Below are 22,910 nucleotides of genomic sequence, written 5' to 3'. Positions count from 1 at the left end.
CTCGACTCAAATGAGATGTTAGATGGTGGATCAACAAATATCGAATCTATACCAAAATAACCCCGACGTCTCCATTTCTGGGGTGTACATATCCACGGCCCCTATGGAGCTGCATATTTTATTTGGAATCAGCGAACCAGATACTGTCGAACGACTGCCCGTTCAGGCTAACACAAGGCGTCCAGTGGTGCAGTGTGCAGCGTGTGTGTGCAGCTTACAACCCCATTTCCCTTCCAAGAGTTGAGTTGTTCTCTATGTATACACCAGGCTAAAAATGATTCAAGAATCTGAAGGCGGAAAGCTTTGACTCTGAATTTCGCCTCTAGCCTATCAAAGACATGCCAATCAAAGATTTTTCCGGTTAAATCTACGTATCAGAGAGCAAAGCAGAACCCTGCCTACCGTAAGCCAGACCCACATGAGGCGCGGAGCTGGCATCTCCGACTGTTAGCGGGGCTAATAAATTTGGTGGCGTGAGACTCGGGCTCGTTTTCTCCAGTAGATCATGGTTCATCTGTGACACATCCCTGACAAAAAAAAAAAAAGGGACAGGGAAATACATGTATGTATCCTTGTGAAACATCTCACATCCACAATCTATATCCACCATTCGCCTAGTTTCTTGCCCATTTTATTGCTCTTGATGTCGATCGGAATGGATTCAGCAGCGTAGATGGATACAGTCATACTCTAGGCCCCATTATCTTGTTTGCGACAATCCTTCCAATTTTACCCATTTTACCTCGTATAGGGTGTGGATATACGAATTGAAGATCAGATTCACACTAAGCCAGGTGATCCAAGCTTTTTCTGCAATCAGGCAATCCGTCACCCGAGACCCACGTGTCCTTTAGTGGCCCCCTTTGTAGAACGGTGGTCGAAGCGCAGCGCCCCCTCTTACTTAATTAAGTAGGCTTTTCGTAGTGAGAAAGTTTAGTGATGATGCACCTAAGAAATAGGGTCATGTAAAATGCCGAAAGTATGTCAATTCTATATTAGGGATATCACGATCTCAATTTCAACCATGACATTTCAATGTTTGAAATGAAAAGTTTAAACAAAACAAAAAGCCAAGAGAAGAAGACGGAAAAAAAAGGAAAATGGCCTATAGGAGATATTGGGGGTTTTTTTTCCAAGGTTTGTTTTTGTTTCTTCTGGCATAACTCCTTTCCCTAACAGCTATGAACAAGCCCGAGAGCATAGTATAAGTGGGTCGGATATTATCATCAGCCACTCCTCGTGAAGAAGATCAAGGGAATAAGGAGCCAATAGCAGTAACCGTATTAGGGAATCATCACGATTATTGAACGGGTCCAGTTTTCAGAGCTCGCGGAAGCTATGACTTCAATCCGTGATGCTCCATAATTACACCGTGTATTCTCCGTATCAAAGCAAATACACTCATTGGTCGGTCGCAAGGTGGGAATACGGGATTGATCCATGTGCTCCGTACCGCCCGTTTTTCTTCAGTGATGAAGAGAGAGGAGAGAGGGAGAGATGAAGAGGAAGAGGAAGAGTGGGGGTTCGTTCCTTCTTCCTTTTCTCGGTTTCCTCGTTTTCTGTTTCACTTGCTCGTTCTGATGTCGTTTGAGACATGAACCCGTACGCTTAGCCTAGCTAGGGAAGAAAGAAGTTGAACGAATGAGAAGATGGCTAGATTTAAATTGAAAATTATTAATTTAATTTTAATTTTTAATTTTTAGTCTCTTTTATTTTTACAAAATAACTGCTCCCCCCCCCCCCATTTCTCCTTCTGATTATCCGGATCTGATTTCTTATTTGCCCGCTCGCTTATCATTTTTCGTAGTCGATCGATTGGCTTGTGCCGGAATCCGGAGTGGTCTACAATAGTTCTAGTCTAGTCTACTCTAGCGGTTCTGGCCTTGATGGCGAATTTTTTATTTTTATTTTTATTTTTTTTCTCTTCTTTTCTTCCTCTCTTCCGAGATCTAAGCTAGAAGGAGTATCATGCAAAGTTAATCATGTGTTAGCTTGCCCTGAGCTAACGCCTGTACGTGATTTTCCTTGTCTAGGCCCTGGCTTCTGTCTGCTGGTTTTCTTTCTTTCTCGTTCTTTTGTCGGCAATGTACTTTTGACATGAACAACGGTTTCTTAAGCGTATTCTTGCTTTGTATCCTTTGATTCGAGCTAATCAAACATCTCGATACATTATATAGATCCACCTGCACAGTGCATAAAATGGCATTATCATTAATCCTTGAAATTTTGTGCTTACTGGTTTATGATCACCTACTCATTCTTCAGCAATTAGACTTTAGTTCCACGAGTGTCAGCAATGTCAGGCAAACTGTAATCGGCGCACGACACCAGTTTCTGGATCGAGAAGAACATTTGAAGGAACTGGGGCCACATGGTGCCGGAGCGCCGCCGTACATTCCTCTCTAGACTTAGTCTAGATCCGTTCTTAGTTAGAAGTGCGACGGTGGGGGCGAAAGCCAAGTGGAGTCCGATACGTACCACTGAACGAACAGCCGTGTATTCTGCACGCTTTGGTGAGGCTGAAAACTTGGCCGGGTCGGGGCCGAGAGGGGGGTCGTCTTCGGCCGTACAGAGCATACACTACGTGAAGTGTGGCTACAATAACAAAAGCCACGATGAACGAGGCGAAAGTGGAGGTGGAATGTAAGATTTTAGGCGGGAAAAAAACAGAATAAGACGAACGATGTCAGGGAAAGAAAAAAAGTAGATCGATTCAAAGATGCCGACAGGGCAATCCTTTGACGCCTCAGTTCATCGGAATATCTCCTCACCCAATCCTATTGTTCAAAAGTACTTTTTGTTATCCCCCTAAGGCCCTTAGTCCCTGTGAAGTGATGCCTTGGAGGAGGGGCGTTACAACCCGCCTAACGAATCAGATAGCTCGATGTCATCGTTCAACGAAGCCTTAGCATTTTGAAGGCTACCTTGACAACCATGCCACGCGTCCACCACTAGGATCTATGCAGGGTTGAATCGGACAACGGTCGCCTGAATCGCTCATTTGATCAAAAATTTTGCGCGAACCTGAATCTGAAACGATGTGCCGTGGCCCTCCTCATCTCATGCATGATTATCACCATCAAGTCTACGCTACGACCAATTGCAAAATAAAAGTTGTGTGGGGTTACGAGCCCCCGTTTTTATTTCCTTTAATTCCCTTGGCCCCCTGTTCCATCTTGTTTTGTGCTGGTTTTTTTTTTTGGGGAAGACATTATTACGGGAAGTTCTCCATGTACTCCATATTGGAGATGCACTTACCTAACTTAGCCTCATGGACCGGGATTGTATCCCCTCTTCTTCCCCCCCCCCAGCATATTTGCGCGTTGCGCAGTCACTGCGCATTTTCATCTTGCAGGGGTCCTGCGGTGTGGATTCGAATGACGACTCACATCGTCCGCTATACGTTCGATTTTCTTTCCCTTTCTTTTTACTATGGCTAATTTAATTTTTTGGGAATTTTCCTCTCTTCCCTCTATTTCTTCCTTGTTCTGGTTTGTTTGATGTTTATCCCGCAGGAAAGAGGATCGTCGAAACAACCCCATTTCCCTGTTCATACTGGGAATTGTATTGGTCACCACTAGTTAGCATGTACTCCGTAATGCAACACCAACGTTCAATTCAGGTTCGGGCTTTGCTTCTGGCATTCTGCATCTGCATCTGCAATTCGCCTCATCTTGCCGACGTAGTATTGACTAGGCAGCCTCCCCGGCTGCTTAGATTGCGTGCGCAGTGATTTGGAACTAGGATGTGGTTTCTGGTTTCTAGTGGATTACAGAATCTCCTCATCTTTTGGTACCGAGTTGCAGACGGCGTCTATCGCTAGCGGGCTCTGGAGAAAGTGATGGGGCGATGGCGTCGGCCGTATTGTGGATATAGAGGATGCAACTGGGCTTGCTGATCGGGCGCAGAGAGGGTCGATTAGTCTCCATACTCTCTGTATCTCAAATCAAACCCTGCATCTAGCTCGGGGAATGAACCTGATTTGAATTGATATGGGGCGTGGTCGTTTTATTCAAAATGTTTTATTTTTTTTCCCTTTCAAAGAAATAGAGAGAAACTTGTTCGTTTCCAGGGGGGGGGATTTTCAGCTTTTCAAGTACAATGTAAGGGAAAATAAGTATAAGCGACGTAGAGAACAGTAGAAGATCGATCGACGAGAATTCGATACATCCTTTTTCTCACATTTCTCCCTTCTCTGTCAGCCCATCACAAAAAAGTCGTTTAGGGATTTCGCTGATTGGTGGAACGTGTCATCTATTTTTTGTTTTTGTGTTTTTTTTTTTTCTTGTTTATTTCAATTTATTTTACCAATTTCATTCTAATGTCATATACTGTTATACTGTTATACTCCGTACCGTACGGAGTAATCCGTACCTCATACTCGATTCGATCAGCCACGTTCTACCCTAGTCAAAAATGCCCGTTGAAAAACTCAGTGCAATATGCACGACATGACTCGTGCGAAATGTGACGTTCCGACCGTAGATAAATTTAGTTGATTTCAAATAACGCCTCCGTTTCCATGGTTCGGAACAAGATCATATTCCGTGTTGTGGATTATTCTTTCCCTTGAATTTGTTCCACTTTCCAAGCTGTTTATCTGGTACAGAGTACTCCATACACAGGGCGTAATCTATGCTCGGTTGTGATTCACTCGGAGTCTCCGGGCGGATATCACACGTGACCAAGTTTGGCTGCGGCTACGCGACTAACGCCGTTTTGACATTGTCCTGATTGGTTCCGGTGGAGCCCCGGTGGGCCTGGAGACAAAGAAAGCGGGCGGGGTTACAGGGCAGGAGCCATGTTGATCTTGATCTGCACGGAACCGGGAGCTCTAGCCCGTTCTCATTGAGGCGTTACGGGGCGGCAAGGCGAGAGGGGGGGAAGGAAAGGGGTGAACAACAAAGAACAGAATGCAGGCAGGGATCTTGTTGGCGAGAAGGAAAAGAAGGGGGGGGGGGACAAGAAAACAAGATAGATGAGAAACGAGAAATTGCCAAATTGCCAAATTGCCAAATTGGCCAAAAAGAAAACCCCCTCAAAAAAAGCATTGAGAAAAAGAACTAGAAACGGGGCGGAATTGCCGCTATTGAGCTAGAGGCGCACGCCAGTTGATATTTTGATTCGTATATTAGTATTCGTAGGCTTAGCTATTGTACATGAAAGATTGCGCGTTTATCTACTGGCAGCTGTCGTCCGGTATTGTCATGGCCGAAACGATCCCTACTAGGAGTATACTAGTACACACTGTACATTCTGTTCTCCGTTAACTCTAGAGTCGCAGAACACCGTGCACTCGTCGTCCCTGTATCTGAAGAAAATCCAAGCCGTTGCAGATGACGATCAGCATGACGATCAGGCCGCCATCTATGTAATAACACAGGATATCCGAGAACTTTTTCTTTATTTGATTTCTCTAAATTCCGATGTTTCCATATTTCCAAATGTTCCAAATTCTTCCCGTCAACGTGGAAACAAAGGACTTTGCCCGGTTTGGAGGGTCCTGAAGTCCTTTCTGGTTTTTGACCTTGATTTTTGGTCTTGACCTTTTGGTTCTTTTGTTTAGATGATCCGAGGGGTAAAGTGGAGCATTCCTGAGTCTCGACTCTCCATCGTTCAAGGGTATGGGTGGGGGAGGTGTGGACTTTGTAGCTCGGCTGGATCGCCTGCACATCTTCAAATTGAACAAAGCCGAGCGGGATAACTTCGCGCAGCTTGTAAAGTTTCAAAGTGGAAATTTCCTGGCCCCGGGAGCTGCCGATGGGGGCCATCTATGCGCATCATGTCCCCCCGCGCAAGTTTGCCAAAGTGGCACATTTAATATTTTGCTGCAACCACGGCTCGCTTGATCTCGGGGATATTAATTCAAATCATTCGGAGATCGTGCTGTCAGCAGTCAGATTTTGCATATATTCTATCTTTTACTTCATTTGGATCATGGCGAAAAATATCAGATGAAAAGAAAAAAAAAAAGAAAAGAAACTAGTCATCCTTTTAATGTAGGGGGGGGGATAAGAATTTCATGTGTATCTAAAAAACAAGAATTGAAATAAAACGAACAAAACGACCAAAAAAAGCCGCAGTACAGGAATTAATTACGAAACGGTGAAATGATGCAGATGCGTTGGCAGACGCAAATTCCCCACCCTCTGCATCTGAGGAGAAAATTGAGCTTGCATTAGCTCATGGTTTACGAGATCTGATTGGTCAAGTGGGCCCAGTGCCACGGCTTCAGGTGACTGTTTGGTGGTCCAATAGACGCCATGCGTTACTGTTGGTTTTTTTCTTTCGACTTCTTCCATATAACGTGCGAGTCAGTCAATTCGCGCCGTCCATCCGCCATTTAAAAAAAAGCAAAGCAAATCAAAGCAAAGCAAAAAAAGCCAAAGCCAAAATAAATAATTAAAATAAAATACAACACCAGACCCAAAAAAGAGGGTCTTCAACGCTTTCCAGAGCTAGGTCAGAGCGTTTCTTACCCACTAAACTAAGAGGAGTCTCTGCTACAATCTACTGTCCAAGAAGTACCTACTCCATACTTGTTGCTCACATGAAAAAAAAAAAAATAATAATCAAAAAAGTGGGTTGGGCATGGGCACCAAAACAGAAAATGCACGCGAGTACGCAGCTATTTCTGATTCTGCATGATTATCTTCTTGAGGGCTACGGCCGGGATTGGCTCGCATGTTTCCCTGCCCAATCTGATCCCTGCAAAAAAAAAAGTTGCTCGGTCTCTGCACAATCATTGGCGATGGGATGATCCCCTTATTGCGTAGTTGTACTGATCATCTTTCCCGGATCAATTTGGTGTTTGATTTGTATTCTTTCAAGGGATTGCGGTAGTATCATTCAAATGTTATAAAGATATTGTATAAGGGTCGGTTAGCCATAGATACCAGACATATCGGTACTGCCGAATACAATACGTGTACTAATTACACGCGCGTTCCCCACAATTTGTCATTCTTTTGCGCGGGAGATGAGTGTAAAAGGCTAATGCTAAGCTGCTGTATTTTTGTTCTGGCATTTTGCATAGTGGATTCCCCCCGCGTAAATTCCCCCATCCACTTCGTATTTGACCGAAATGAAGAGAAATTCGAAAAATCAAAAAAGATGGAAAAAAAGATGGAAAAAAAGGAAAAAAGAAAAAAAGAAAAAAAAAAGATCGTCCGTGCTGGATTGTGTCATCGTTAAAAAAAAAAAAAAAAAAAAAAAGCTGTTCCACCAACGGAGGAAAGTGCCGCGTTTCTTGAGACAAAGAAACTCTACCCACTTGGAAGTAAAATCGATCCATAAATGCAATAATAATCATAAAAAAAAAGCCGATCACTGAAGATAATAATATTACCCGATCCATAGAAAATTGAAAAAAAAAAAACCTCAGCTTCTTTACATGACCGAATATGACCGTAGATCGCCACCAAAAGCTGTTCATGGAATTTGAGATATCAATTTATACAGTGGCGAAATGAAGCATACTACATTTTAATTTCCTAAGTAATTATTAACTGAAAGCACGGAGCGACCTGTCCGGTTCACCGAAGTACCCTCTTTTTTTTTACATCTCTGGGGGTGGAACCGAATGTATCCCCCTGTTAGCCCCAAAGAGCCTTGTGTGTATCCGCGGTACCAACTACTATACAGGGGGCCAAAGGAGCGACGACCAGCCCGACCCGCGTAATTGGTACGCTGCACCCAACAGCACGGTTAGCTTGGGACTTATTACATTTTCGATTTTTATTTTCCTTTTCATTTAAGCCGGTGTGTGCTCCAGGTGATCTGCCATATTGTTTTCGATCTATAAACCCCAAGCTCCCTTCTTATGGCTTTTCTTTTTTTAAGATTTTATACTTCGATCCTTCGTACCTTCAGCTTGAACCTTGGTCTTTCTCTCCAACCCTCCCCTACTTACATATTCCACCTTGGAATATCCATTGGGGAGCGAATGATTTAATATCTTATATCGACTTGAGTCGTTTGGTCTATTCAATCCAATCCAATCCTGGGTGGATCAATCCAACTTGACAAACAACCCAGACTTCGAAAACCCAAAAATAAAAGAGAAACAGACACAGAGAAAGCAAGAAAGACAGAGCATCTATAGAACGACCCACTACATCTTCGTCTTATAGTCTATCGCATTCGACATTCTGCATTCTACCCCCACCACCAAAATCACCGAGGAACAAGAAGAAACACAGGCACATCAACAATAATCTTTTCAAAATGGTCGACAATCAGACACAGCTGCCCGCAGTGAGGCAAAGTCGCATGAACATCGACGCACTGCTAAACCCCCCAAGTGATGAAACGGAGTATAGCACCACTGGCTCCCCATACACCCAACACGCCACCATTTCCACCTCACACAACGCCGGCTACACAACCTCGCCAGGCTACCCACCCAGTCCAAACCAATACTGGTACGGCCGATATGGCGGCTACCACGACACCAGCCCCGGCGCCGCCTCAACAGCCACAACAAACAACAGCAGCACATCAAGCGGCAGCATGAGCCACCCACACCAACACCACCACCACATGTTCCTAACCTACCGCCCATCAGGCGGCAGTGTCGGCGGTGGAGGCAGCAACGGCGGCGGCGGAGACAGTGGACGAGGCCCCGGATCCACGCACAGCTCTCCAGACCCCTACCACCCGCGCGAGCGCTACGACTCCGTCTCCAGCAGCTCCAGCAACAACGGTACAGACCGTCGACGACCCCCTCGACCCAAGTACGAGGAAGAGGAGATGTACTTCATCTGGTACCACCGCGTCGATCTCTGCCAGGAGTGGAAGGAGGTGCGCGAGAGCTTCAATCGCCAGTTCCCCAGTCGCCAGCGCCGCGGCTTCCAGGGCATCCAGTGCAAGTTTTATCGCTTTATTAAGGAGAAGAGGTGTCCGACGCTGAGGGAGCAGCGCAGGATGCGCGATGGGGAGTTCATGCGTGATGGGTCTGCGCTCGGTGCTGATCCTAGTGGGCCGCGCTTTGGCGTTATTGAGTATGCGAATGTTTGGTATCCGTGGATGCGCGAGGATCGCGAATCGGCCATGCGCAAGCAGGCGATACATCAGCAGCAGATGGCGGCTGAGGCTGCGGCGGCAGGAGCATGATTCCTGGTCTTCATTTTTTGAGTTCGTTGTTTTGTTTTTTGTTTCCATTTGAATGCTTTGGGTGTTTTGTTCTTATATAATGATTGGGAGGTTATTTGTCTTTTGTTCTTGGGAGGCTATTTTGTCTTGCGTTTCCACAAAGATACCTCATGGGAGTTTTGTTTTCGGGAGGTTATTTGTTATTTGTTCGCTCTTTTCATGCGCATTTGTTTTTTTTTTTTTGGTCTTTCGCTTTTGCTTTGGGGGATCTGGAGGCTATCTCATCTTTCGTTTTTACCTGGCCGAATTCAACCGGCCCTTCTACCTCATGTCTTCTTATCAACACCTACACTAAACTGACATCAATGTCAAATTCAGCAATGATCAAAAGATACTATTCTTCGTTCGAGCTTTGTGAGACCTCTAAAATCTATGGAACCCGATCTTCTCTACTACCAGAGCTGCGAGTCGATCTCCGCTGGCAGGAACTTCTTCAGCACAGCCTAGTTTCCAGAATTAGAACTGGAACAGGTCCTCTACATAGCCTCAGGCTAGCTATGCTCAAGAACCTCTGTACAACTCAACCAAATTAGTTCAACCCCTCTCTCAGCCTTGCCAGCCTTGCCAGTCTTGCAAGCTTGTAAAGACTTGTAGCAATCAGGTATGCATACGGTAACAATACGAAAATACCAGCGGCAGTGGGTCGGTAATCCGCAACGATACGGCCATTATTCAGGGCCCGCATCTACACCAAACAGGAAAATGGGGAAAGAAATATTCAATGTTAAAAATAGTGCCCAGGCAATGTGAAAACAGCAAGAGACTGAAAAAGAGTAAGCAAAGCATCACGGCAATTTTCCAAGTTGGCAATGGCAATTGATCATGGAATACTTTCAATGTAGAGAGACATTACTCGTGCTCCGTAAAGACAGTACTACTAGTAATGTTGTATACAAACAAACGCCTCTCAAGATTCAATATTTCCCCTTAAAACGCAGATCCCGCCCACCGAACCGAGCCGGACGAACCCACTCGAAGAGGGCCTAGCCAGTTAGTCAGTTATTACTTAGCCCCTAAGAATAATTAGAATGGATTTCCATCCTCTAAGCGCGAAAAAAGAGAATGGACTAGAGTAAAAAGTGGCCGTGCGGGATTCAAGTCTAGAGCCGGGGAGCTCGGAAACTTCGGAGACTTCCCCGTTCTCTTTTTCCTACTGCTGTCCAGACGTGGTCTTCTTCCTTTTCGTTTTCGTGCTTTAGACTTCATTGGGTGATCCTTCACGCCTTCAACGTTTTTTTTCCACCTAGCTTGGGGATCGACTGGTCTGTGTTCAGATGTCCACTTTCAATGGGCAGACTACTGGACCTAGCGTTGTGCGAACTCCAGATCACCCCTGGATGTGTTTTACCCCCGGGGCCGACGGGACGGCTGGTTGGGGCTTTGAGCTTTGGGGCTGGCTGGAGTGCGAGATTGTATATTGGGACTTCGGATTCCGGTCGGGTTTTGGGGGTATTGTGATGGATATGTGATGGAATTAGTATTTCCGGAGCTCAAGGACCGGGAAATTGCCAATTTTGTTTTTTTCCTACCTGTGATATCCTGTAGACTGGAGGCAGTATGAAGCAAAGAAGCAGATCTCTTTTTGCGGAGACGTTGAAGGATCAATTGATCTTCGGGGGTAAATTGGCACATGGTAATGGTATGATCTCAGCGCAACAATAGGGGGTGCATGGTGCCTCACCACATGGAGCGTAGACTCACAAGTGCAATCTCTCAATTAGGCTGGATGTGCGGGATTCATATGAAGGAAGCAACTCTTCTCCACGTAGAGCACGGCCCAAGACCTATCGAAGGATTTGACCTAAATCCTTCTAGTCATTCCATGTTCCTTCTCTGCCACGAGGGATATAGAGTTTCGTGCAACGGTTCTTATCTCTAATATGACCATATTAAAATTGGGCTCCATTTATTGCTACATAATGTGCTGCAGTAAAGACTCCGATTCGTCTTCAAAGATATGTTAGAAACCTCAAGTTGGAAATAATAGGGGTTTAGATACCGGGTAGATGGACCTACCAGTAACTTCAAATGTCCATGGATGTTATAAAGATGACGGTTCAATTAGTAATAGAATGCATACAACTTAAAGTGATTCAATATTCATTAACATGAACGCCTTCTGAAAAGTAAGAGTATAGTTAATTAATTAATTAATTTGAATGTATTTATCGTCGGCTCCGACCACTGCTTCCCCCGCTAGCCTGGACCCCGAGCTCTGTGCATGACCCTGTCACAATCTCCCCATCCGCTGCACTATCTACTAGGTACTACAGTAGCAGTCATGTTGAATGCAGTGGGGGGCAGGATGGTATGTCTCAGCCTCACCGCGACTCTCTACAATCCAATGAGATGAGTTCAAAAAGATGCGCACTGTTGTAGTATTGGCATAGTGATGCAGCCTAAGACAATACATACCATGTGCTCCGAGGCCAAGAATTAAGGGGCGGTCTGTGATCCTTCCAAGGTTCTTCACTGAATTACCACAAAAACACTCTGTGGAGACTGCATTACGAATCCTCCTATCTATTAGCTTCAACGGTGGCTGTTGGCGTTTCCTGCAGGATTGCGCTGGAGTCCTGGAGGGTGATCACTATGCAATGTTGAGTAGCAGTTGCCATGTACGTCCGGTTGTGTTGTTTATTTATGTACTTTGACGACGGGATTGTAATTATCGAATTGTCACAAACATTCGAAACTGCTTATGCACATTACCAGGTATACATGTACATGCTTGGCACAACATAACATAACATATGAAAAGACTCTTGATTTCAAATGTTCTTCAATACAGTTGATGTGGGACCTTTTCCTCGATCAAATCTCGTATTGAGCTTACTGTGGAAACACTCACATCCACAATTATCTCGGCGGAATTCCCAGTAATCGGCGTATTTGAGTTGCGCCATGGAATCGGGTACGAGGGCGAAAGCTACGTCGAATAGAAGATCAAGTTGAAATTCCGTAGTGGAATAGCATCAGCACTAGTGCCAAATCCGGTAGCAGCGGTGTCGTCTTGATTCGTCCGGAAATGTGATCTGGGCTCCCGCCACCCATCGTCTCGGGTAAACTAGCACTATCGCGATGAACTCCATGTTCTCGTTTGGCGTCAGGTTAGGTGCCTCTGTTTTGATTCTCTCTTTCCTTGCATACATAAGGGCAACGCGAGTTCATTCTCAAAGTAATTCAAGGATGAAGATAAATTCAATTCAAATTGATGAGAGAAAGGATTCCTAGCTTTCAAATAGCGAAAACGAACCTTGAAATAAAAGTGGACAATCATACAGCCTAGTACCTCGATGATCTGACGTCAAAGTGAAGCGAAAGCAAGCCTCACCCATTGGGTAAATTAAGCTAGAGTTCATATATAACCTCTTTTTTTTCACCATAACCTCATATCCTCACTAAACTTGTCTCAAGTTTAGTCTCCTCGGCAGCCTTGTCCAGCTAGTACCCACGTGGCACGCGAACGACCTCCACCCGCTCACATTCAAGACCTGGCTAAACAAGGCGACGTACAAGCCACAATGTTCCGGCCGAGACTCCTCTTCTTCATCCTGAGCCACCATCCACTCCAGCTCATACGGCTTCCAGGGTTGATAGATACCCATTCAACGCAGGAGATGGTTGGCATCGGCCGGCTACCAAGTTGGTGGTGAAATCCGCACCGCAGCCCCAGAGATATTAGTCGGCCTCATGCACGCCCCGACCTCTGCAGTTGAAGAGGCCTGCGAACATGTTACATACTCGCCATCGGCCTCGGAGAACCCTCCAACCCAACTCCAAGTGGTTTTGCCTATGTGCGCCCACCCGATATCGCTAAGCGACCTTTGGTTCACGGACAAAGGGCGCACAAGTGCTACCGCTATTGCCAGCTTGGCTTCGATGTCGGACGAATGGACATTGTCGAACCAGACTTCGATGCCATCGCCTTCGACGTCCGCCATGACGGAAAGCTTGCCGAGTGTGAAGTTATCGATATGCGCATCGATGCCGTCCGAGAATACCCCCCGATGTTTTCTGGCCGGCTACTTCGAACAAAAGAAAAGCTTCTTCGCGCCTGACGATCGTTCGCGACGATGACGCCTGCACGAGCGGCAAAAGCACTATTTCCAAGGAAGTTGTGGGCGACTGCACAAAAGATCTCGAGGAAGCTCATTGCTCCGCGTCCTTATCCGGGCTCTTCCCCTCCGAGCTCTAGGAAAGGCGGCTCTGCGACTTTGAGGCCATCGGAAAGCTTCAGTAATAACGGCTACCATCCATTACCATTACCCATTACATGACTGGCGGTCGACAAAATCCGAAAGGCCATTTGCTGATATGTTACGGTCGTCCAAATTGGTGGGCATAGGTTAGCATCCATGTTTTACATTCAACGTCACCGAGGACGGTGGCGATTTGTCGGAGGAGGGCAAATGTTACCGTACCAGATTATTCAGAGATGTACTTGGAGATGACTTGAAGTCATCTGACAGACGGTGGCTTATCCTTCTGCGGAACGCTACATCATCCCTAGAGAATCGAGCTACATTACCACATTTTCTGTGTTCACTATTAGACTCCGTAATAACTGGTAGCATGTAGAAGTTGCAATTGCAACGCTGCCTCTTTTGGGATACCTCTTGACGCCGATTAACTGAAGAAGCTCCTTGGATGTCAGATCTATACAAGGTACAACTGGTGCACGGTTGGCAATTGGCATCAATTGAAGGCCTTGGAACCAACACCTGAGTCTTTCTGATGTCAAATGGATCGATCCATGCATGTGGATATTTGCTACTAGGTCAGGCTACGTAGGTGGACTATCAACTACAAAGATATACGTCTATAGTGGCACAAATATTTTGAAATCTTCATCGACTCATTCATTTCTCCCGGCAACTTTCCACTAATTACACATTCGCAGCCCAATTGCCCACCTTCAAAGGCGGAGCAGAGCAAGAGACTGGGTATTTTCATTGGATCGTACCACCCGATGCAACCTGCCCAATAGCAATCAAAAAATAAGGTGATCAAAAGGGAAGAGCAAAGCAAGAAGATCATGGATAAATTATACCCCGTCATCTTTGTCATAAGCCCTGAAACAAATAACCGGCGCACCCTCGCCTCCCAAACTCACAAAATCAGAATCAGGAGAAAAGAAAATAAACGACTCATGGTCAGATAGCAATACAAGGTGATAAGGAAAAAGACATTGAAATTAAAGGGGGATAGAAAGTTATTGGCGGCGAACAGAAAGAGATTTCGACAGAAGGGTGGGGGCCAAGAACAGTATGGTTAAAAAAAAAGGGGGGAGGGGGAATGGGGGATGGTTTAAAGAAAAAGACAAAGATTGAAGTTGTGAAGGTATTAAGACCAATACAAGAATTGAAACAAAAGTAGGTGGGGGGCAAGATGGCATCACAATCCAAAGAAACTATATGTCAAAATAAAGAAAAGAAGGAAAAAGCTGGTCAAGTTGATCAAAGGAAATTTGAGTCGAAGTATGCATCTTCATGGGGGTGGGGAAGTAATTATTTAGCTCCAATCTCCTCTTCTGCCCAGCCAGGTAGAGAGTTTTCATTTTGGATAGCCAGTCCGAATCCGGAGTGGTTCAGTCCACCAAGACCAGACGAGTAGCCGGAGAAGCTACTCTGAGGGTGGTGTTGTGTTCCAGTGCGGATGTGACCCGGTTGTCCTGAGACTGGCCCAAAGGGCTCTTGGGAGAATGAGGGTAGACTCACAGCCCGGGAGTGCTGTGCCCGAGGAACACTTAGACTGCTGGTGCTGGCAGTAGCATGGTGACCAGGGCCGGATGAGCCAGTACCCACACTCAGGTAACCGTTGGCTGAAGGCTTATGTTGGTGCTGGTGCTGGTGCTGGTGTTGATGATGCTGGTGTTGGTGTTGGTGCAAAGACGTATCGATATGTCCATTAGAGAGATCGCCGTTGCTAACTCCGTTGTATAGTGACTGCTGTGATTGACCTTGCAGACCGGCCAAGACCATCGGATCATGGAGACGGTTCTCTTGGTCCTGTGCATGTTGGGCAGACATCTGGCTGAGGTACATGGTGAGGGGGTTGTTTGAACCCACATTCAGTACACCAGAGGGGGACGATACTGTCTGCAGAGGGTGTCGTTGTTGACCGTTGGAGCCAGTGGAGCCAGGCGCAGGGGACAAAGCAGGGCGGGTTGGGCTAGACTGAGATCCCGATTGGCTAAGGTTCTGCTGGAAACCATTGATAGCCGGAGGAGATTGAGCTCCTTCAAGACCAGAACCATTGCGGTTCTGTCCGTTCTGGCCCTGGTTGCCAGCCTGTCGGGGTGGGTTACCACAGCGATCCTTGCCAAAGTTGATCTTGAATCGTCTATATTCTTCCCGGTTGCGCATGCCCTCGATAGCCTTGATGGCGTTGGCGATGTTGGTAAAGTTGACGAATGCACAGCTCTTCTCCCGCAAGGTGTTGACCAATTCAATCTCGCCGTATTCCATAAAGTCCTGGCGGAGACGGTCCTCTGGCCATGTCTCATCCAAGTTTCCAATGTACACATTTCGGGATGCGCCACCGCTGACTGCCAGTGCAATCGCCGGTGGGAGTGGACCGGAGTGCTTACCCCAACCAATCTTCAATCGTCGGTTGTGGATCATGAGACCCTGCAGGTTGCTGAGGGCGTAGAAGGAGGCAGCGGAGGTAGGATCAATGAAGGTCACAAAGCAGATGTGCTTATCGGGGATATAACGTATATGGTGGAGGAGACCTCCCCGGACCACATTGCAAATCTCCTCAATGGTAGTTTCCGGGTGGATGTTTCCGAGGTAAATTGTTCGGTTGCCCAGGTTGCTGACGCCGCCCGCGGTGGTGGCTACCGCGGCTGCTGCAACGGACTGTTGAGCGAGCGCATTCGAAATTAAGTCGCGGTCAGCAGAGTTTAGGACGTGAGCGTAACCTGGTGCAATTCCCAAGAACTGTGCGGCATTTTGCTGCTGTGTCTTGGAGACATATGCGCAACGGTCCTTGCCGTAGAAGACGCGCTTGGGGGCCTGCCATTGTGGCTCCTGGGGGAGTTGAGCCACAGCCTTCATAGCATGACTAATCGAGAGGAAATGGACAAAACCAATTGCCTTTTCCTTGACAATCTTGACAGTGTCAATGGGACCAAACTTGCCTAATTCCTCACGCAAGTCATCCTCCACAGTCTCCTCCGGCAGGTTTCCAAGGTAAACATTGCGGGAGGCACCAGACTGCTGGACGGCCAACGCAACGGAGGTTGGGACCTGCGAAGGCTTGCCCCAGCCTACCTTGATATCATTTCCCTTGATGGCCAGCTTCTTCAAGATGGCATCTGAGTGGAAGTGGGTTGCGGAGCTGCTATCCAAGAAAGAGATGAAAGCGCAGTTCTTATCGGGGAGAAGACGCACCGACTCGATTTGTCCGCTGCGCACGTGATTCAGGATTTCCTCGGCGCTTGTTTCAGCGGGGATGTTTCCCAAATACACGGTGCGACTGGTTCCCGAGATAATTCCCGGCGAGACTGATGACGCAGGACCAAGGGCCGCATTACCGAATCCACCCATGCCGTTAATCGGCGACTGGGGGCTCATCAGTTGGGGCGCGCCCAAACCATCCGACATCATCCCGCCGTACAGACCGTGGTTCTGCATCCCTTGGGTCGGGCTACCCAGATGGGAATTTTGATTGTGTCCGTTGGCATTGACTTGTGGGAAGCCACCGAAATTCGCAAACTGGGGGGACGCGAAGGCGGATGGGGTTCCAGGCTGGAAGGGACTGCCAACGAGTAACTGCGATGGCAGGAGAGGGGTGAAGTTCATATCGAAGCCGGAATTCATATCGGCGGGTTGGCCGGCGGCAGTATTTATAGCAGGGATATTGGCGCGACGCGAGCGGTTAGAGAAACCTTGGGTATTATGGTTGGAGTGATAAGCGCCGTGGGAGAAACCGGTGTCACCGTTCAAGTTGTATTTGGAAGGCGGGATCAGACGCGAACTGTTCGGGATGCTCGATGCATCCGAGGTTTGCATGGCGAGGCTATAATCCACCCGATATCCAAAAAGCTGTAGGCCCTCGGGGGTTTAGATGAATTTCCAAACCAAGGGGGAATATGTTGTTCCAAGGCAAGCTATCAGAACACCATTCAGGGGGGGGCTGGTTTGGCTTCGACCGAGGTTCGGTGGTGGCGGTATGTATAGGGAGAGATTCGAAAGGGGGGAGAAGGGGAGAATAGAAAAAAGGTTCGGCGCGTAAGAAAAGGAAGCTTCCTTCTTCTTTTTCCTCTTTTCTCCAGGCGACGTGTCTAGTAGAATATCAATTGGAATGTGTTATCCATTTAGGGACTGGGACCAAGGGGATAGAGATGAACCTGCGGCTAAACTTTTTTTTTTGAAAGGGAATGTCACACGGTATACACCTAGAGAGAAAACAACCCTGCAGATGTGCGGAGCCGAGAGAGAGAAAAAAGAAAAGAAAGGACTAAAAGATCAAATGGAAACCAGTCAATAGCTGAAAAAGGATAAGTGGACAAATGGGCCCAAAGAGTACCAGGCTGGAGAAGGAAAAAGGGGGAAAAGATGATGAGATCAGAGTGAAAAGGAGGTGGGGAAAAAGGGGAGAGTTATTTACGTGAAAGAAACCCCCAAAGAAACCCTCTAAAAAAGAAGCCAAACGTAAAGGAATGAAGAGGTAAGGATTCAAAAGGAAGTGAGGTTGAATCCCTCAGTAAGGAAAAGGTTTAAAAGGGGGGAAATGATTCAATGTTAGAAGGAAAGGTAAATTGCTCCGATTTCTATGGGGGAAAAAGGAGAAGGAGAGACAAGAAAAAAAAGGTAAAGGTAAATAAAGAAAGGGGGGCCAATTTACTCCATTCTCTATATAAACTGCCAAAATGAGATATATACAAGTAGCTAACATGCTAGTATATACTCGGTAACACATGTCTACTTTAACATATTTCCCCATGATTGTGGCTGTTCTATATGAATCTCTTCATCTCTCTCTGTTTATGCCGAAGCAACGTTCCGTGGCTCCTGCAGAACTGGATCAGGCCCCACCAATCACAGTCCACTTGGCGCCCCCTGGCGAACTGGAGAACTGGGACTATACTGCTTTGGATAGATTTAGATGTACTTTCTCTGCAGTAATCTTCTTGGAAAAACGCAAAACAATATTGAAAAAAAAAAATTTAGTTTAAATCTTCAAATACATCAATTGATCCATATTCAATATGCCGCATACCATAAACCATGACTAAAGCAGAAGGCGCATAGATTCAATCCCAGTATGATTTTATGCATGTAATCGATCAACCAATCTCAATCTACAGCCTCAAATTTCCCCATATGTCAACTGAATTTTTTTTAAAAAAAATCCATGTTCCTAAGCCGAGAACCCATCTAGTCGGTCGGGGATCCTATTAACGTTAGTTTAATTACCATTCAGGCTTAATGCCGAATTTTAACATTTGAAAATACTGAGAACCAAAAAACCCAACGGGGCATAAAAAGAAAACTCCGTTGGATGCCCTGATGCCTGAGGCACATATGTGGGGAAGTGCTATCGAAATTTACCCCTCCAACTTTCTCGCTCTCTATCAATATTCTGTCACTTTCTTCATTTGATTCGGCCTGGTGCCCTTTTTTCTCTTTACTGATTGGTATTGGAACCGTCCAGTCCGGTAAGCATTCTTTACGTGCGCTTTATCTCAGTTGTGCATATTTTCTTATCTACCATTGCGATGACTCACATATGAGACTATTAATTCGTTCCGCGCTGATCCCTCCGTTCCTTTCTAGATCCCTCCATATACACTCAATTGATAGGGCGCATACTTGTTTTGCATTCTATCAATTCCAATTGCAACCATGGCTCCCTCAATCTACATTGACGAGGACGTTGGCCACGACGATTCCACCGCCACCGGTACCGAGACCGCTCCCTACAAGACTCTCGTGCACGCTCTCGTTAACCACGAGCCCACCACCGAGGGCATCCAATACTTGACTCGCAAGTCCAAGACCGATGCCGCTGGTGAGGATGTCGACCCGGCCGCCAAGTTGGAGTGGAAGCCCGCCACCAAGTCTGCCATGAAGAAGGCCACCAACCTCTTCGAGCAGCGCAAGAAGAAGGCTGCCAAGGAGCACGAGTTGGCCATTCGCGAGAAGGCCGAGGCCGATAAGCGTCAGGCTGTTCTGGAGGAGGCTAAGAAGATTGTCATCAAGGAGGATGCTTCCCTGCCCAAGCCCGTGCGCATTCGCTTGGACAATGTCGACCCTGCAGTGGTGAACCTGCGCACCCCCGAGTCCGATGCTCCTGGAACCCGCGTTCGCGTTCTCGGTCGTGTCCACCGCATGCGCGCCCAGAAGGACTACGTCTTCATCACTCTCGTCGATGGATACGGATACCTGCAGTGTATCCTGACCGGTGACATGGTCAAGACTTTCGATATCATGACCTTGACCCTGGAGACCTCCATGGCCATCCACGGTGAGATGCGTGCCGTTCCCGCTAAGCAACACGCCCCCAACGACCGTGAGCTGCACGCCGACTTCTTTACCATCATCGGCAAGGCCGCTGGTGACAAGGAGGCCATCACCAACCGTGTCGCCCAGGATGCCGACCCCCAGACTCTGCTTGACAACCGCCACTTGGTTCTGCGTGGTGAGACCTCCTCTTCCGTGATGAAGGTCCGTGCCGCCGTTCTCCGTGCCTTCCGCACATCCTTCTTGGAGAACCGCATGCTGGAGGTTACTCCCCCGGCTATGGTGCAGACCCAGGTTGAGGGTGGCAGCACTCTGTTCGGCTTCGACTACTACGGCGAGAACGCCTACCTGACCCAGTCCTCCCAACTGTACCTGGAGACCTGTCTTCCCTCCCTGGGTGACGTCTTCTGTGTGTGCCCATCCTTCCGTGCCGAGAAGTCCCTCACCCGTCGCCACCTGTCGGAATACACCCACATCGAGGCCGAGCTGGACTTCATCACCTTCACCGATCTCCTTGACCACCTCGAGGCTATGATCTGCCGCGTCATTGACCTGACCCTGGCCGAGCCCGAGATCGCCGCTTACATCAAGAAGCTCAACCCCGACTTCAAGCCCCCATCCCGTCCCTTCCGCCGCATGAAGTACTCCGACGCCATCGATTGGTTGGTTGAGCACGAAATCCCCAACGAGGAGGGCGAGCCCCACAAGTTCGGTGATGATATCGCCGAAGCTGCCGAGCGTCGCATGACCGATATTATCAACCAGCCCATCTTCCTCACCCACTTCCCGGCCGAGATCAAGGCCTTCTACATGAAGAAGGATGGCGAGGACCGCCGCGTCACCGAGAGTGTTGACGTTCTCATGCCCGGTGTCGGTGAGATTGTCGGTGGAAGTATGAGAATGGATGACTGGAACGAGTTGATGGCTGCCTACAAGCACGAGGGCATGGACCCCAAGCCTTACTACTGGTACACTGACCAGCGCAAGTAAGTTTGACTCAGAATCCGTCTTTTTGATACTATTTTTCTGAATGACTTTACTAACATAAAACCAATAGGTACGGTACCTCTCCCCACGGAGGTTACGGACTTGGTCTGGAGCGTTTCCTGGCTTGGTTGTGTGCTCGCTACACTGTCCGTGACTGCTCTTTGTACCCCCGTTTCACCAGCCGTTGCACCCCGTAAGCTGGTAGAAGTTTCACGTATATCATGAGGATCCATGGATTGCATCCGGTTGCAGATTTGTGTTTAGATTGTTTTTAAAAAGTGAGCTGGATCAACGAGATGAAGAATATCTTTTTTTATTGGAACATTGCATTTAAAAAGTTCTTGCAATTTCTATGTTTATGCACGTAATCTTAGACTATCATTCAAATGTTTTGTCTTTACATACTCTTATATGTATACCAGTATACATACCAGTAGGTAATAGCTACATAGCAAGTATCAAGATCATGGGTCACTTTAATGGAGAATCACATGATGCTCCGTGCAGTGCTACCTAGCAGCTAGCAGCAGCTATCTGAACTACGTTAGTGCCTCACCGTTCTCTGTCCTTTCCCCTTAGTGCTTAACTTTACTTCATTGGATTCCATCTCCACAAGTCTGGAGTACCTATATTTATATCGAACATTCAAGATCCACGAGGTGAACAAGAGGTCACCTTATGTATAATAAGCTTGTGTCCAATAGTGTTGAGCCCTTCAAAACTTGCGGGCCTTATTTCAGCAAATTTGGAATTCGCTGCGCAATGCATATCTGGCAGCAATCCTTGATATGTGTATGAATTTAGCCAACCCATTTTGGTATCGTTTGAACGGGCTGTTTTTGGACAACTATGGGCAATTTTTCGTGTGTGGCCTAGCGAGAGGACCTTCACCTTGGCATCTTGCAATACATGCACATGTGATGATTTCAATGTTGGAACCGAAGGTTTAGATGAATGATTAGTACCCACAAAAAAGTCCATATCTTACTACTTAGGTACTGCAGTCATGACCAGTCCGGATAACTTGAGATAGATCTTTCAATGTTAGTGTCACAATTTACTTGAACAACATCTTTGGAATGATCCCGTCTTCGAAGTAGTATTGATGAAATATGTTTAACACATGCGTGAACATACACTGAATATCATACCAGTTGACCAGCATGCCCATAAAAGGAGCACAGTAGCGTTGGTCTCCAGAACACATTCCCATATCCAACAGGATGAAGCACCGGTATATAAACCCAGCATAAACGCATGATATAGAATGAATTCCAATGCACGTCGGTTGGATCCAATGCAGACCCGTCCATAACCCATAAACCATGCCCATAACGCAACGATCAATCAGTCTGGGCGACTTGAACCATGAAATGCGATGATCTGAGCTCGAGGGAGATGACTCCCATAGCAACTCGAGATAATCATTCACCAAGAAGACGGACGTCATGATAAGAATCTTGTCTACTGACCCCGCGGCCAGGCGCCTGGGTCTCAGATTCAGGCTGAGGCTGCATGGTGTGGACGTAGACGCATTGGAAACATGACGCCGAGGTGGGACGAGACGGATCTGTTTAGGCTTGGGCTTCCAGTCGCGGCGTGATTTGTGGTTTGGAGGTTGAGTTAGTGCTAGGCTGTGGGGTATTGCCAGGGAAATTTCGCAGTTGTTGGTAACATGGGGTAGGTTTTTGTGGTATCAGCCAGGGTCGGATTCTTGTTTCTTTACGCGTGATTACCCCTGCTCTATTATCGCTGCGGGGTTTTCGCCGCAGTTTGGCGCACTTTCTACTGGTGACGACAGGAGAACGTAATTGTGATTCGGCTGTAGTCGATTCGGCAAGGGTCGGTGGTCGTTTGTACCGGGATGCACGATTATTCCAGGGGAGTGATGGCATGAGAGGAGATGATGTGAGGTGAAACGAGACGGGGATCGGGGTTCTGGGATCTGGGGGTTGGAGTTGGCAAGATTAAAGTAGCGGTGACCGGTGATTGAGGGCTGGTGTCGTCTCGTCCAGGATACTCAACGATGAACACGTTCCTGCTAGTCCAAGCGGGTAAGTAGGCCAGAATCAAAGTATCCAAAAACACAAACCACACCCGTCCGTCGTGTCAACTCTCGACTCAGTCGCCGCGTGACCAAGCCATCGGATTTTCCTCAGGGATCAACAAGGGTATTTTCAAGTTTGTTCTCGGCTCCACTTCCACCGCTCGCCTCCGTCACAGACATTGCTGAGGGGGCAAGGTCAGTCAAGATTCGCTACCCAGTCGAAGAGAGATGCCGCCAAGATTCCCAGAAAT

General features: G+C 47.2%; 4 protein-coding genes across 4 annotated transcripts; 2 read left to right on the top strand and 2 right to left on the bottom strand.

Moving 5' to 3' along the window:
* Positions 1 to 8,226: 8,226 nt before the first annotated feature.
* N7466_004053 (uncharacterized protein) lies at positions 8,227 to 9,114 on the top strand (the record flags this gene model as incomplete). The annotated part of the gene is made up of 1 exon (XM_057163450.1): positions 8,227 to 9,114. The coding sequence occupies one exon, from the start codon at positions 8,227 to 8,229 to the stop codon at positions 9,112 to 9,114; it is 888 nt and encodes a 295-aa protein (XP_057022131.1).
* Positions 9,115 to 12,791: 3,677 nt separating this feature from the next.
* On the bottom strand, positions 12,792 to 13,097 carry N7466_004052 (uncharacterized protein; the record flags this gene model as incomplete). Its single annotated transcript, XM_057163449.1, has 1 exon — positions 12,792 to 13,097. The coding sequence occupies one exon, from the start codon at positions 13,095 to 13,097 to the stop codon at positions 12,792 to 12,794; it is 306 nt and encodes a 101-aa protein (XP_057022130.1).
* A 1,566-nt stretch (positions 13,098 to 14,663) lies between these two features.
* On the bottom strand, positions 14,664 to 17,171 carry N7466_004051 (putative differentiation regulator (Nrd1); the record flags this gene model as incomplete). Its single annotated transcript, XM_057163448.1, has 1 exon — positions 14,664 to 17,171. The coding sequence occupies one exon, from the start codon at positions 17,169 to 17,171 to the stop codon at positions 14,664 to 14,666; it is 2,508 nt and encodes an 835-aa protein (XP_057022129.1).
* A 1,836-nt stretch (positions 17,172 to 19,007) lies between these two features.
* Positions 19,008 to 20,809, top strand: N7466_004050 (asparagine--tRNA ligase DED81; the record flags this gene model as incomplete). The annotated part of the gene is made up of 2 exons (XM_057163447.1): positions 19,008 to 20,611; positions 20,683 to 20,809. The coding sequence occupies 2 exons, from the start codon at positions 19,008 to 19,010 to the stop codon at positions 20,807 to 20,809; spliced, it is 1,731 nt and encodes a 576-aa protein (XP_057022128.1).
* Between the last annotated feature and the right edge of the window lie 2,101 nt (positions 20,810 to 22,910).

Source organism: Penicillium verhagenii (assembly GCF_028828195.1).
Source record: "Penicillium verhagenii strain IBT 33310 chromosome Unknown utg000005l_segment0_segment0, whole genome shotgun sequence".
Taxonomy (NCBI): domain Eukaryota; kingdom Fungi; phylum Ascomycota; class Eurotiomycetes; order Eurotiales; family Aspergillaceae; genus Penicillium; species Penicillium verhagenii.
The sequence above is the reverse complement of the archived record's forward strand: the minus strand, read 5'-3'. Positions and strand labels throughout refer to the sequence as shown.